This window comes from Cebus imitator, unplaced genomic scaffold (assembly GCF_001604975.1).
Source record: "Cebus imitator isolate Cc_AM_T3 unplaced genomic scaffold, Cebus_imitator-1.0 Scaffold392, whole genome shotgun sequence".
In the NCBI taxonomy this organism is placed as follows: domain Eukaryota; kingdom Metazoa; phylum Chordata; class Mammalia; order Primates; family Cebidae; genus Cebus; species Cebus imitator.
The window spans coordinates 1,731,128-1,747,014 of NW_016107707.1; the positions used below are offsets into that span (position 1 = coordinate 1,731,128).

At 44.1% G+C, this 15,887-nt stretch overlaps 1 protein-coding gene across 1 annotated transcript in view; it reads right to left on the reverse strand.

The window, feature by feature from the left end:
- HERC2 (HECT and RLD domain containing E3 ubiquitin protein ligase 2) overlaps nucleotides 1-15,887 on the reverse strand; it is a 211,465-nt gene that overhangs the window by 137,991 nt on the left and 57,587 nt on the right. The window contains exons 15-20 of the mRNA XM_017508492.2: nucleotides 14,783-15,034; nucleotides 10,438-10,631; nucleotides 6,353-6,553; nucleotides 3,917-4,145; nucleotides 3,696-3,820; nucleotides 2,773-2,951 (exon numbers count right to left, since the gene is read on the reverse strand). Coding sequence (XP_017363981.1) covers nucleotides 2,773-2,951; nucleotides 3,696-3,820; nucleotides 3,917-4,145; nucleotides 6,353-6,553; nucleotides 10,438-10,631; nucleotides 14,783-15,034 — 1,180 coding nt within the window. The remainder of the gene's footprint in view (nucleotides 1-2,772; nucleotides 2,952-3,695; nucleotides 3,821-3,916; nucleotides 4,146-6,352; nucleotides 6,554-10,437; nucleotides 10,632-14,782; nucleotides 15,035-15,887) is intronic.

The following is a 15,887-nucleotide window of genomic DNA, read 5'->3' on the forward strand; positions in this document are numbered from 1 at the left end:
AAAAAAAAAAAAAAGAAAGAAAAAGAATTGATTTTAATAATGGCTGGGCACAGTGGCTCACGCCTGTAATCCCAACACTTTTGGAGGCCAAGGCGGACAGATTACTTGAGGTCAGGAGTTCAAGACCAGCCCGGCCAACATGGTGAAACTCCATCTCTAGAAAAACACAAAAATCAGTCAGGCATGGCAGAGTACACCTGTAGTCCCAGCTGCTCAGGAGGCTGAGGCAGGAGAATCACTTGAACGCGGGAGGCAGAGGTTGCAGTGAGACAAGACTGTGCCACTGCAATCTCAAAGAATAAAAAAATAAAAATAATTTTAATAACGTATCATACTTATCCCAACAGGTTGTAAATATTACCATTTCAACATGAAATCAATATAAGAAAAAACTACTGAGATATTTTACACAGGTCATTTCACATTAAGTCCTCAGAAGCCATCAGGGTAGCTCATATACGTAGCACATTTCAATTTGGACAATTTGCACTGAAAATAGCTGATCTGCACTTAAGACTCATAAAATACACAGTTGACGAAGTAGACTCACACAGCCAAGTTATTCCAAACATAAATGCTTTCTAATAATGAAATCAAGTTTTTAAATCTGCATTTTAATTAATAAAAATTACACAGATAAAATATTCAGTGTCTCAGCTATGCTGAACACACTTCAAGTGCTGATCAGCAAACTGTGTGCGTGCTAGCCAGACTGGCCAGCACAGCTGCAGCTGAAAATGCACAGCTGCAGGTGAAACAGGCCAGTCTCTCTCGGCAATCAGGAGACAAGGAAAACGGGCACTGCCCTCATGAGAACAAGGGGCCCACAACAAGAGCCTTGCACTCACCCACTGCCAAAGACACCTTCAGCCCATGAGACAGTCTCCTCAAAAAAGGGAGAGGCATTCAAGAACTTAGTAAAGCACCTCTAGAAGATACTCACTTTAAAACTTTGCATATAACTTTACATTTTAATTACAAAGTTTTGAACATCCATTTTCTCATTTGATTCTTAATTAACTCTGCAAAAGTACACAGCTTTTATTCTTACTCACACAGTTAATGCGTTGGAAGTTCACTTGTGTGAACGAGCCATTGCAAAGAAAATTTTCTGAGAACAAATCCCAAGCTCCTTCCATTAACACCAACTATAGTAAGCTGAGTTTTTATTTCCATTTGTTTAAGACCACAATGTGTGAACTATGCATCATTAGATTACAAAAACAAAAACAAACATCAGGAAAGTATTTTTCGAAACAGCGTTTACTAAAATCTATGATAGAAACTAGCTCTAAAACTTCCTGTTTCAAAATTTTACTGTGTGTCCACTAAGTTCGTTTTTCTGGCTGTGGACAGCCGGCCCACCCCACACCACAGGCCCAGCCCACACTGCAGGCCCACCATGCCCCCATGCAGGCTAGCTGAGAGCAACAGCCACTGCCCAGGGCCCCCGGCTCTGTGCTCAGCTGCCCGAGCCAACCTGCCAGGGCTCTGCTTTCTCCACATGTAGAAACTAAAGCCAGGAACCCGTGTTTACGAAAAGCAAGATTTTTATTAAACAGACGTACAAATATGTTTCCTTTTCTAATAAATTTCTTTCACGAATCACCTTGCTTTTTTGCTTTTCTGGAATGACCATTTTTAGACGACACTGTCTGACCGTTTGGCCTCTGCCAACATGAGCCTCTGTTCACAGGTTGAGTCTGGCCTTCTAAAACAATATTCACAATTCTTTCACATTGGCTTTAGTTTTGAAAAGAAAAGTTATCTTACAAAGTAGTCTGTATAACTCTGTAATACATAAAGTATGGCCATGATACAACCAGTTTTAAAAATAACCTTACCATGAGATTTTTATTTGTATCCACCTGCTTATTAATCAGAATCTTTGTACATGTTTGCTGCACACCCCAATTTCTCTTCTGTGAAAATCTTTTGAATATCATCATACCCCCCAACCTCTCCTCTCACCTATATTTAAAAGGGTCTGTTCTTTATCCTAAAATCTACACTACGTAATTTTCAGAATATTTCTTCAATAACCAAACAAAATTTTTGAGATCCTTGTGCTAGATTTCACTATCTGAATATGAAAACCAAAAATTATGAATTAAAATACAATACAGGCCAGACACAGTGGCTAATGCCTGGAATGCCTACACTTTGAGAGGCCAAGGCAGGTGGATCACCTGAGGTCAGGAGTTCGAGACCAGCCAAACCAATATGGTAAAAACTTGTCTCTACTAAAAATACAAAAATCAGCCAGGTATAGCTGTGGATGCCTGTAGACCCAGCTACTCCGGAGGCTGAAGCAAGAGAATTGCTTGAACCCAGTAGGCGGAGGTTACAGTGAGCCAAGATCATGTCACTACATTCCGGCCTGGCGACAGAGCAAGACCCTATCTCAAATAATAATAGTAATAATAAGTAAATAAATAGGCTGGGCATGGTGGCTCACGCCTATAATCCCAGAACTTTGGGAAACTGAAGTGGGCAGATCACGTGGGGTTGGGAGTTTGAGGTCAGTTTGACCAATATGGAGAAATCCCGTCTCTACTAAAAATACAAAATTAGCCAGGTGTGGTGGCGCAGGCCTGTAATCCCAGCTACTCGGAGGCTGAGGCAGGAGAATCACTTGAACCCGGGAGGCAGAGGCTACGGTGAGCCGAGATTGTGCCATTGCACTCCAGCCTGGGCAACGAGAGCGAAACTCTGTCTCGAAAAAAAAGAAAAAAGTAAATAAATAAAATACATCTAAACTAAACAATTTACCTAAGAAGCTGTTGTATGAGCTGAACCAGAGGCAAACACTGTTTGCCAGAAGACTCATAGATCCCCGTATTAATAAGGTCTTTATCCAATGGAGTCCTGCTTCTATGAAATGTTGAGGCATTCACTTCCTGTTCATCAATTTCTTTTTCCTTCTGTGCTTCTTTTTTGGCTTCAATATCCTGTAATTCATAAACAGAAGTTGGTTACAAGTGATCTCATGAGCAGGTGTGAAGGTACACAGGCTGGCTCAGCCCTGATCCCAGTGCCAAGTTATACCAGCCTCTGCGTTCTAATGCACACACCTACCCACAGGCCCCCACCTGCCCTGTTGGAAACCCCAACTCAGTTTTGCAGTTTCTAAACAGTGCTTTCTTTTTACAGATCCAAGGCCCAGGATGCCTCAGCTGATGGTCTCCAGCCTCCTTCTGGGAAGTCCCTGAAATCTTGAACCCTGCTACCGGCTCTCACACACACCCAACGTGATCTGCCCCACACACACAGCATCCATCTGCTTTGTGTGAGTGAATCTGAAAATCATTCTCTGAGGCAAAACAGGAAAGAGTATATACTATACAGTTATGTTTGTGCAACATTCAGAGCAGGCAAAATAAATCTAATCTGAGGGCAGGGGAGTATCCTGGCTGCAAGTACCAAGGGGCACAGGGATCTTTCTGGGTGACGGAAATGATCTACATGATGAACAGGTTACCTGCTAAATTCACTGAAACAGACAACATGCAGCATTTTATCACAATTAAATATCTCAATACTTTTTAAAATTAGTACATAAAATAAGTTAATTAAAAACAGTACTCAGATGTGACTAAAAGATTGGTGTTTTACTGTTTTCAGTTATCCTCCACATGTGTGAGTGTGGCATTTCCGATCTCAGCTCACCACCAGGTGAGCCTCGAAGGCCATACCTGGATCTCTGCAGTGATGGCTGCATGTAAGGCTGACTCCAACCCTCCGTCAGCCATCAAGCTGCCCACCAGAAGATCAATCATGAATCGACGGCCTGGACTTATGTTCACGTCACTGCCTGAAACTGAAATAGACAAAGTGTGTGTGCCAATCTGAGTGAAACACCATCTCCTCCCAGCATCCTGACCCGCAAACACTGCTGTTCCTTCCCCAGTCCCACCTGCACAGGGCAGGAGAGCAGAGAGTGCCCGGGCTCGCTCCTCTGCGGTGGGCAGCAGCACGGACCAGCCACTCTGCAGCACGGCCTGGGCAGCTGACTGCACAGTGCCCAGCACACCTGCGCTGCTGGCCAGGGTCACCACCGTCTGCTTCAGGCTGTTCAGGAGAACGCTGCCCAGACCTAAACCAAGGAATTCCGGGTCAACCTGGTGACTAATGGCAGCATGCAACTGAAAGGAGAAAAACAATTTTCACTTAGAACCCTACAAACAAATGAATTTCAAAGTCTTATAAACACTGAGTAAAACTCCATCTGAACTATTATTTAAATAGACAAAATAACTTCTCAGTTTACGTATTTTTAAAAACTGGACTTGAAAAACTCTTACCCACCATAGCTGAAGTATTTTCTAAGAGGAACTCTTCTAACTCCACTATAAACATGTACACAGAAAAGCTCAAGATCAGCAGATGAGCTAAACAACCAGCAACAACAACCTCCATCCCCGCCCCAACGATCTGCACCAAACACAGAAATAACGGCTACAACGTCACCAAAACAGTTGCCACAGTGCTGTAATACCAGCACTTTGGGAGGCCAAGCTGGGAAGATCACTTGAGCTCAGGAGTTCAACACCAGCCTGGCCAACATGGTGAAACCCCATCTCTATAAAAAATCAGCCGGCGTGATGGTACACACCTGTAGTCCCAGCTACTTGGGAGGCTGAGGCAGGACTTGAACCTGGCAGGTCAAGGCTGCAGTGAGCCAAAACTGCACCACTGCATTCTAGCCTTCCAGCCTGTGTGACAAGGTGAGGCCCTGTCTCAAAAAAAAAACCCGCCAAAAAAAAAGAAAAGAAAAAAAAAAAAAAAAAAACTGCTAAAAATTAGATTGCAGAGCTAAGAGTATACAAGGAAACTCTTGAAGCACAAAACCAAAACTCACATGGGCACACACAGCAGGAGTCAAGAGTCCTGGGCTCTGAAAGCAGAGCCAAGCCGTTGGGCTTCAGAACTACCTCCCACATGGGAATGCACACAAGGACCCACTAAACCTGAGCTTCCTGCAGAAGGCTGGGAGCCATTCAGAATCACCTGCCTGTCAGCCAGCCTCAGCCAGGAGGCAACACAGTGCCTGTCCCAGGCTTTGGATAGCAAGAAACCCGACAGAAATCAGAGACCCAGCCCTGCCCTGTGACTACAAGTGAAATCAAAAGCATATCACCCATCTAGGTATAGGTATCACAGGTCAGGAAATGAGCATCAAAATTCACCTAGAGTCTTTGAAACCCACAGAACCCCAGAGAGGCAAATGTAAAACCATCCTTTGGGACACCTCGACAGTCTGACACGCACAAGGCCACACTCCATGGCACTAACCAGAAGAGAAACATCACTGCAAACCAGGAGGAGCGGCAAACACCTGGGGCACACCCATGCAAATGCCATGACGCCACAGATTGGTGATAAATGAGTGCTACAGAGGACCCTGAGGAGGAGAAGCGCACTCCAAACCTCCGCTCATTTCATTACTGCAACTAAACACTACATTCAGTTGTGTGCTCCCTATAAGCCAGGGCACAAAGGGGAAGGGCTGGAAGAGGAACATGATGGGTTGTTACACAGAAATCATTGTGTAATCAAAGGGAAAAATTACTATGTCGAGAAAAACTTGGTTCTTGTCATTAAGTCACAGGGTTTTATTACAAAGACAAAGAAAACACGATCATCAAAGATTCCAGCTTTAGTTTTACAAGGGAGAAGAGTTTTGTGGCTTTATTTTGACCCTAGCTATCACCTTCACGGTGAGGAAAGGAAGGCAATGCTGTAGGGAGCCAGGCTTACTGAGCAGATCAAGCTTGTCCAACCCACAGCCTGCGGACAGCCTATGGCCCATGAGGGCTTTGAACGCAGCCCAAAGTAAAGTTTCTTAAAACATTATGAGACTTTTTTTTTTTTTTCCTGCAATTTTTTAAAGCTCATCAGCTACTGTTAGTGTATTTTATGTGCAGCCCAAGACAATTCTTTTTCTGGTGTGGCCCAGGGAAACCAAAAGACTCCTAGAGCAGGGTTTCCACAGCACAGAGGAGAGACAGGCCAGCACTGGTCTCTCAGCTGAGTACTGTCTCTCTCCATCACCTGTGATCTCACCCAGTCATTTATCCACACACAACAACAGCAAAACAGTAAGAATGCCAACAAACTGATTACAGTACCATATACGCTCTTCCTGCATGCCAAGACTGCCTTCCAGGACAAATATAAAGGAGTCAGATCAAGTTTTTTAAGCCTCACACACATTATTAGCATATTATAATCTTACTTTACAATACTTCACCAAACAGGCTAAAACCCATACCCTTCAAAACACATCAGCCTTCTTCCAAATCCCAAAGGCACTTATAAAAGGAGCAAAAAGAAGAGAAACCGTGAATACCTGAAGTCGCAGAAGATTCAGCGTTGCCACGGCCATGCACTCTTTCTCCTGCGGTGGGGGCCAGTCCACGGAACCATCCATCCCCTCACTGACTTGCCGCAGCAGAAGATCCAGCTGCTCAAAAGTCATTGAGCAAATGTCCACCACAAAAGGGACACGGAGTCCAATGGACCACTCGGAACACGACGACCAAGCAAAGCTCTAAGAGGAAACACAAGAATCTAAAATGATCTCCAAATGCAGTTGCTGGTCTTTCCAAAGGCGTCACCAGCATGTATGACGGAGCTGCCTTACATTATCACGTATCATCCCTCTAACTGCCCACGCCAAAGGCATTCATGGTTGTCTAGCTCACACACTATCAGCTTCCAATTTTCTCACCCAATTCACTAGCCCCATCTCATTTGGCCATACCTAAAAAAGTAAAAACATTTTTTTAAAGTATTTTCACTCTCAAAATGATTAATGCACATTAATGAATGGCAGTGAGGGTCTATATCCACTTGAAGTGGTATAATAGCAACTCTAACTAGACAATGAATTGTTATATGCACATAATATACACACTACCCTTCATAGTACAAGTATGAGGGAACAAGTAATCAGCAAGGATCTAGAAGAAAGGTAGAACACCATCAATAAACTAGATCTAATTTATAGAACACCCAACAACAGCAAAATACATGTATTTTGGGGGCACATACAGAATGTTCACTAAGATAGAACACGTCCTTAGACATAAAATAAATTTTAACAAATTTTTAAACAATTAAATCATTAAACAATTAAATCACATACAGTTTGTTCTCCAACCAAATGATATCAGACTATAAATCATTAACAGAACAATCTGAAAACACTTCAAAATTAAACAACATACATAATAATCCATGGGTCAGGCAGGGCACAATGGCTCACGTCTGTAATCCCAGCACTTTGGGAGGCTGAGGCAGGGGGATCACCTGAGGTCAGGAGTTTGAGACCAGCATGGCCAACATGGAGAAACCCCATCTCTACTGAAAATACAAAAAAATCAGCCGGGTGTGGTGGTGGGCGCCTGTAATCCCAGCTACTCTGGAGGCTTAGGCTGAAGAATCACTTAAACCCAGGAGACAGAGGTTGCAGTGAGCCAAGATCATGCCATTGCTCTCCAGCCTGGGTAACAAGCGTGAAAGTCCATCTCAAAAAAATAATAATAATCCATGGGTTAAACAACAATTCTCAAGAAAAATCAGAAAATATTTTGAACATAAATGAAACGTACCAAAATTTGTGGGTGTATATAAAGCACTGCTTAGAGGAAAATTTATAGCATCAAATGATTATATATTACACAAAAAGGCAGGTCTAAATTGGCAATCTAAGCTTCCACCTTAAGAAACTAGAAGAGTAAACACAAAACAAGCCAAAGGGACAAATGGCAAAATAAAAGCAGAAATCGATGAGCTTGAAATCAAGAAACCAAGGGAAAAATTAGTAAAACTAATAAAAGATTGCTCATTGAAAAGTTCAACAAAATTGAAAAACTCTAGCAAAACTGACAAAAAAACAGAAAAGATACAAATTATCAATATCAGGAATGAACGAAGGTCTGCAGACCCCACAGACTTCAGAAGGTTAGTAAGAGAATACATAGGAAAGCGTGACACACAAAAATCAGACAACTTAGATGAAATAAAGCAATGTCTGAGTTACACAAACCAGGAAAATCTCCCTAGAAAGAAGGTAACCTGAATAGTTCTGTATCTGTTAAACAAATTTAATTTGTAAAATCTTTTTTTTTTTTTTTGAGATGGAGTTTTGCTCTTGTTGTCCACGCTGGACTATAATGGCACAATCTCAGCTCACTGCAACCTTGGCCTCCCCGGTTCAAGACAGTATCCTGCCTCAGCCTCCCAAGTGGCTGGGATTACAGGCACGCACCACTACACTGAATTAATTTTTTGTATTTTTGGTAGAAAATATAGCCATATTAGCCAGGGTGGTCTCAAACTCCTGACCTCAGGAGATGCCTGCCTCAGCTTTCCAAAGTGCTGGGAAGACAGGTGTGAACCACCCCCCCCCCCCACCGCCTGGCGTAAAATCTTTTGAGAAAGAAATCTCCAGGCTCACATGGATTCAAAAACATTTAAAGAAGAAATAACACTGATTCTACACAATCCCTTACAGAAAATGGAAAAGGAGGGAACACATGCCAATACTTTGTATAAGGCCAGCTTTCCCCTGACAGAAAGTCAAATAAGAGAGTATAATACAAAGAAAGAAAATCACAAACCAACATCCCTGATGAGCATCAACAGAAAAATCCTCAACATGTCGGCAAGCAATATAGAAATAGAATAGAGCCGGGCGCAGTGGTTCACACCTGTAATCCCAGGACTTTGGGAGGCCAAGGTAGTGGATCACTTGAGGTCAGGAGTTCAAGACCGCCCTGGCCAACATGGTGAAACCCCATCTCTACTGAAAAAAAAACAAAACAAAACTTAGCCGGGTGTGGTGGTACGCGCCTGTAATCCCAGCTACTCAGGAGGCTGAGGCAGGAGAACTGCTTGAACCCAGGAGATACAGATTGCAGAGAGCTGAGATTGCACCAAAGCACTCCAATCTGTGTCAAAAAGATTCTGTCTTAAAAAAAAAAGAAAGAGATGCCGGGCGCGGTGGCTCAAGCCTGTAATCCCAGCACTTTGGGAGGCCGAGGCGGGTGGATCACGAGGTCAAGAGATCGAGACCATCCTGGTCAACATGGTGAAACCCCGTCTCTACTAAAAATACAAAACATTAGCTGGGCATGGTGGCGCGTGCCTGTAATCCCAGCTACTCGGGAGGTTGAGGCAGGAGAATTGCCTGAACCCAGGAGGCGGAGGTTGCGGTGAACCGAGGTCACGCCATTGCACTCCAGCCTGGGTAACAAGAGTGAAATTCCGTCTCAAGAAAAAAAAAAAGAAAGAGAGAGAGAGAGAGAAAGAAAGAAAGAGAGAGAGAGAGAAAAGAAAAGAAAAACAATGAAATAGAGTAGTAAATTATGGCCAAGTGGTGCCTATCCCAGTGACACAAGGCTTGATCAGTATTTAAAATCAGGCAGGGTTCACTGTCTCACGCCTGTAATCCCAGCAATTTGGGAGGCCAAGGCAGGCAAATCACTTGAGCTCAGGAGTTCAAGACCAGCCAGAGCAACACAGTGAAACCTCATCTCTAAAAAAGAAAAAAAAAATTTTTTAAGAAAAAAGTAAAAATCATCAATGTAACACACCATACTAACACACTAAAGAAGAAAAACTGCATGGCCATTTCATTTGAGAAGATTAGAAGCATTTAAAAATTTTAACATACATTCAGGACTTTTAAAAAATCTTCTAAAAGGGGGAATTAAAGAAATTTCCTTAGGCCAGGTGCAGTGTCTCATGCCTGTAATCTCAGCACTCTGGGAGGCCGAGGCAGGCAGATCACATGGTCAGGAGTTCAAGACCAGCCTGATAACATGGTGAAATCCTGTCTCTACAAAAAATACAAAAATTAGCCATGCATAGTGGCACCTGCCTGTAATCCCAACTACCTGGGGGCCAAGGCAAGAGAATCCTTTGATCCCAGGAGGCAGAAGTTGCAGTCAGCCAAGATCATGCCACTGCACTCCAGCCTGGGTGACAGAGCAAGACTCCATTTTTAAAAAAAAGAAAGAAACTGCCTTAATCTGATAATAAGGCATCTACATAAATAACCAGTTTACATCACTGTGGAAGGTGAAAGACTGAATTGCTGTCCCTACAGTCAGGAGTAAGGCAGGGCGCCCACTGTCACCTTTCCTATTCAGCTTCACACTGGAGGTCCTGGCCAGGGCAGTCAGGCTGGGAAAAGACATAAAAGGCAAGCAGGTTGGAAAGGAAGAAATGAACTGCCCCTCTATACAAATAGTGTAACCGTCCATGAAGAAAACTTAAGGAAACAGCAATGAAGCTCACAATAAGTGAGTTTAGCACAACTGCAGGACATAAAAACAACCAACAAAAATCAGCAGTATTTCTATACGCTGGTCATGAACAACGGGAAACCAAACCCTAAAAATATCAAACAAACTCTATGTTCAGTACCTGGGCAGGCCCACAGGCAATTCCCACTATGTGTTTGGTGTCCAGTCCCGGCAATGCTGCAGGTTCTGGCTTGGTCACGCGCAAGGTGTCAAAGTGCTGGCACTGGTCGTTGCTCCCCCAGCTGTGGACCTCGCTGTCCTCAGTCAGAGCCAGGCAGTGGGTGGAGCCCGCAGCCACATCAATCACTTTCTTCCCTACAAGGAAAGAGGGATGCATATGCAGCTTCAAGCCTTCGACTTCTGTTGCAAGAAAGATATTTCCAGTAGGCCATTCAGGTCAGAAAGCTTTTAATATTAAATTCTTGAGGATAATCTGTCACTTTAATATTAAGCACAATTCATTTGCTTTTGGTATGCTGTTAAAACCCCTGTATTCTGTCAGCTACAATTTGAAAGGACCAACAGCCTACAAATATTATAAAGCTAGGATACGAAAAGGATCTGTTCTTTTTTCTCCTCCTTATTCATATTTTCCTCCAGAAAGAAACAAGGTGTTTTTAATTAACTATCAGATCACATTCTCCCACCCCAGATATAACAATGCACAGTACATTTTTCACAGAGGAAGGTTTCCTAAGAAGAAAACCATTGTTCACGCAGAGTTACGTGATGTAAATATTAAAAACATTTTTTTCTATTTAAATACTTAGCAAAATATTGTATTTTTCCTTGCTGATAAATCTAACATGAGCAAAAGAAAGGGTATTTCTCAGAAATGTCAACATACAAAATAATTCAGCTGAAAAACTATAATACAGTAAGGGAAACAATTCTATCCTAGGAACCTACCATAAGTTAACATCAGCAACAAAAAAGACTTCTATCAACATGAATTTAAATACTCTCGAAGTAAACAATTTCTGTATCTAATAACTGTAGCTGCTTTCTTTTACTAATGGAGGGGAATATAAACAAGAAGGCAAATGAAAGTCAATAACCATTCAATGACACACAGTAAAAATAAACTTATTACTCTGCAACTTATCTCAGAAGCTTAGAAAATGATAGGGCCAAGCCAGGTATGGTGGCTCACACGTGTAATCCCAGCACTTTGGGAGGCTGAGGCGGGTGAATTACAAGGTCAAGAGATCAAGACCACCCTGGCTAACATGGTGAAACCCTGTCTCTATTAAAAGTACAAAAATTAGGCCGGGCGCGGTGGCTCAAGCCTGTAATCCCAGCACTGTGGGAGGCCGAGGTGGGTGGATCACGAGGTCAAGAGATCGAGACCATCCTGGTCAACATGGTGAAACCCCGTCTCTACTAAAAATACAAAAAATTAGCTGGGCATGGTGGCGTNTACCCAGCTGTGCCACTGTCATAGGAAAGCGGCCACAGGTAAGACATAAATGAGTGAGCACGCCTGCATGCCAATACAACTCTATCTGCAAAAACAGGCCAACCTGACCCAAACTGGAAACTGTAGGTGACACACTATTAGCGGTCAATGAAAGCAGCACAGCAAACCTGAATACAGAGATCAGGGCGTGTAGTTTCATACGCTGTGGTCAAAATGATGCTGTTCACACACAGTCTGCCTGGTGATTTCCCACTGTCCCCCCAGGCCAGACTGCAGGGTAAGATGCGTCTACGCTACCAGTCACCTCAGAAAGTAACAGCATAAGCAGGGACACTTCCCCACAAGATTTGCACCAAAGAAACACCAGTGTGAGGAAGACAACGTCTGCAGCCCCATTCAAGGCATTTTACTCAACATATCATCACAAAATTTTACTGAAGTAGCAACTCTCGGTCTTAAAAAATAAAATGCCCACACAGGAATCGTGGCAGCTGCGAACCAGCTGACAGGCCCCAGCCAAACTTAAGCCCAGTAACCACCTGGGCCTCTTCACCAAGGCCACTGAGCCCCACACCCACTGGACGACAGGGCGGGTGGCCTCGTGAGGCCCACTCTACCCCTAAGCTCACTTCCTCCAGGGCAGCGGCCACGCGTGTCCTCGAGGGCCTGTCCGGGGTGGTGAGAGCTCTACATACCGTTCTCAGTGACAGCCAGGGTTTGAGCGTCCCCACTCCCACATGCCACGTCGATGACCTTCAGTCCTTTAAGCCCAGCCACCAGCATTGGAATGGCCTCATCCTCACTGGAGCCTTCAAACAGATATGATTGCTGTTACAAAGTCCCTTAAGAAGCCACCTCTGCTGCGTGCTCCTCCTCGTGCAGAGCAGACCTACCGTGGCCAAGCCGGCCGTAGTTCCCGCGGCCCCAGGTGTACAGCTCCCCCTCAGCAGTGATGGCTGCGCTGTACGTGCTCCCGCAAGCAATGTGCACCACGTGCTTCCCAGCCTGCTTTCCAGAGAAGGCAGAGATCACCTTAGGCTCCTCCAGAGGCCTTGGGGAGGAAGGAAACAAACATGAATGCACTTCTTCTTGGTGGTATTTCCTATTAGTGTTAGAAAACGATATTCACTATCCAAAATAGACCATCACAGCATCAGGCCAGTTTCACCTTTCAGGTACCTTATAAAAGAATAAAGAGAGAATTCAAACACCTAACACCTCCATGACTTTTTGTTAAGTTGGAACCAAATGCAAAGGATGGTATCCAGCAGAAATATAAAAACGATGTCTCTTAAGGACTTGGACAACAGGCCAGGCACAGTGGCTCATGTCTGTAATCCCAGCATGTTGGCAGGCAGAGGGAGGCAGAGCACCTAAGGTCAGGAGTTTCAGACCAGCCTGGCTAACATGGTGAAACCCCATTTCTACCAAAAATACAAAAAGTTAGCTGGGTATGGTGGCACGCACACGTAATCCCAGCTACTCAGGAGGCTGAGGCAGGAGAATCACTCGAACCCAGAGGCAGAGGTTGCAGTGAGCTGAGATTGTGCCACTGCACTCCAGTCTGGGCAACAGAGTGAGACTCTGTCTCAAAAAAAAGAAAAGAAAATAATAAATACTGTATGAGCACACAAAACTCTTAGTCATCAAGATATTAAAATGCTTTAAAATAAAACTAATGAGGAAAGGAACTGCTAAGTCTCACTTAAAAATCCCACTTCCAAACCCACTTGGTAAAGAAGCAAACACACAAATAATGTATATAGTACTAGGACCCAACAAACTCCAGCCCCAATACATAATGCGGCCCAAGGCCTGCTTTGTGAAGACACCTGTGTTGGAACACAGCAGGCCCACCTGCTTAAAATACAAACTGCCCACCCTTGAGAGACAGAACCCTTAAGAGTCCATCTGATGGCTGGTAGGCTCTTAATTGCTGCCTCAACTTCAGACCTTATCAAACACCACATGTTCTCACTCATAGGCGGGTGTTGAACAATGAGAACACATGGACACAGGGAGGGGAGCACTACACACTGGGGTCTGTTGGGGGGAAACGGGGGAGGGACGGGGGGGTGGTGAGGAGAGAGAGGTGGCATGGGGAGAAATGCCACATGTAGGTGAAAGGGAGGAAGGCAGCAAATCACACTGCCATGTGTGTACCTATGCAACAATCTTGCACGTTCTTCACATATACCCCAAAACCTAAAATGCAATAAAAAAAAAAAGAAGTCCATCTGATGTACCTCTCACTGCCTTCTCCCTTCTCCCCTCCTTTCTTGTCAACTTGCCTGCCCTTCACCAGCTCTCGAGTAGGATGAAGACTATCTCCCAAACACTAAGCCAAGTGGTTTGGAAAAATCCAGATTTACCTTAGAAAATCCCTCCATCATCACAGTTTTGATATTCCCCCCCCTCAGCTTCCTACAGCATAAAAGAATACCCTAGTAACCCTACCCTAGTAACCATAAAAGAATTTCAGGGTCTTCTTGTAGAGGCTCCCATCCTCTCCGCCCACACCGGCAGCTCACACTGAAGGCTCCAGCACTCATACCTACATACCTTGGCTTCCATCTGTTCCCTCCAACTACAGTGCATGCTGCACACCTTTGCAGCTGAGCAAGCAGTTCACATGAAAGTGCCCCAGGTGGACCCAATCCCACCTCCCAATGTGGGCCCACAGCACAGCGCACACTCACGGTCTCGGCGTGTCTACAGTGCAAGTACTGGTGACCTCACCACACAGAGAGAACCCTTACAGAGTCCAGCCTGCTGAGTGATGAATGGGTGCCTGCCACAGAAAGTGGCAATGTTTGTCAAACTGAATGGGCTTCAAATTAAGTTTGGTAAGAATAATTCAAAGTCACCTTTTAGTAGACACACCCACTTTCCAATTAGTATCAATACCTATACCAAAATGGCAGTAAAAGTTTCCAATGACAGGCTATTCATGAAATGTCAGGTGAAGAATATAAAACCTGTAAACTTTAAAATATTACTAAAGAAACTGTCCTGAAGGGTTTTAAAAGTTTCCGTTTGCACTCACCTTGCAAGCCTTCTAAGAGTTTTGGATAACGCACATGTTCCTCTGTTCCGTGTCCAAGTCTCTGGTTGTCACCTTTCCCCCATGAATACACTTGGCCATCTTTGGTCAAAGCAATGGAAAACTGACTTCCACAGCGGACTTTAACCACGTCCAAGTCTTGAAGCTTTTCAATCAGCTTTGGCGTTTTGCAGCCATCACTGCCACCTCTGCCCAATTTCCCATAGTCACCATCTCCCCAAGACCACACTTGCCCTAAAAAATACAAATGCATTTAAATAAAAACAACAGTGCATTTTAATGAAAAATTTTAAATGACTGAAAATAACATAATGAAAAAACGCACACTAATCTAGACCACCAATGTACATAGTTAACACCACAAGGGTGGCTACTGAGCAAATGAAATCTAGTTGACACTTGAGATTGATACAGACGCAGTAAAGAAAGGGAAAGCTAAGTTTTCTTTTTGTTTTCATTCCATGAAAAACAAAGTCCTGACTCTGACTAGCCTGGGCTCCACGTCAACTGCTTCACAGAAGCAAAGGCCCACTGCCTCCATAACACAGAGTAACTGGGGCCCAGGACACTACAGACGCCGTGGACCACCCTCCCGTTTGCCTGCCTGCTTCTGTTGCCACCGTGCTGCCCACTGGTCAGCGGTACCACTGTATGTGCTCCTAACTGCATATATCAGTCTAAGTACGTAAGTTGATCAAATATTACATAAAGGGATAAAATGCAATTGAAAAGCAAGTATTTTTATTTTTACAGTGAAAACTAAGCGGAAAACTTTGCCAAAACTTCATGAGAGTGAATTGCGAAAAAACAAAATTGTTAAGCTAGGCGCAGTGCCTCGTGCCTGTAATCCCAGCGCTGTGGGAAGCCGAGGCAGGTGAATCACTTGAACCCAGGAGTTCGAGATCAGCCTGGGCAACATGGTGAAACCCTGTCTCTACCAAAAACACGGAAATTAGCCAGGCACAGTGGCAAACATTTATAATCCAGCTGAGGCACGAAAATTGCCTGAACCCAGGAGGTGGAGGTTGTGGTGAGCCAAGATTACACCACTGTACTCTAGCCTGGGTTACAGAGCGAGACTCTGTCT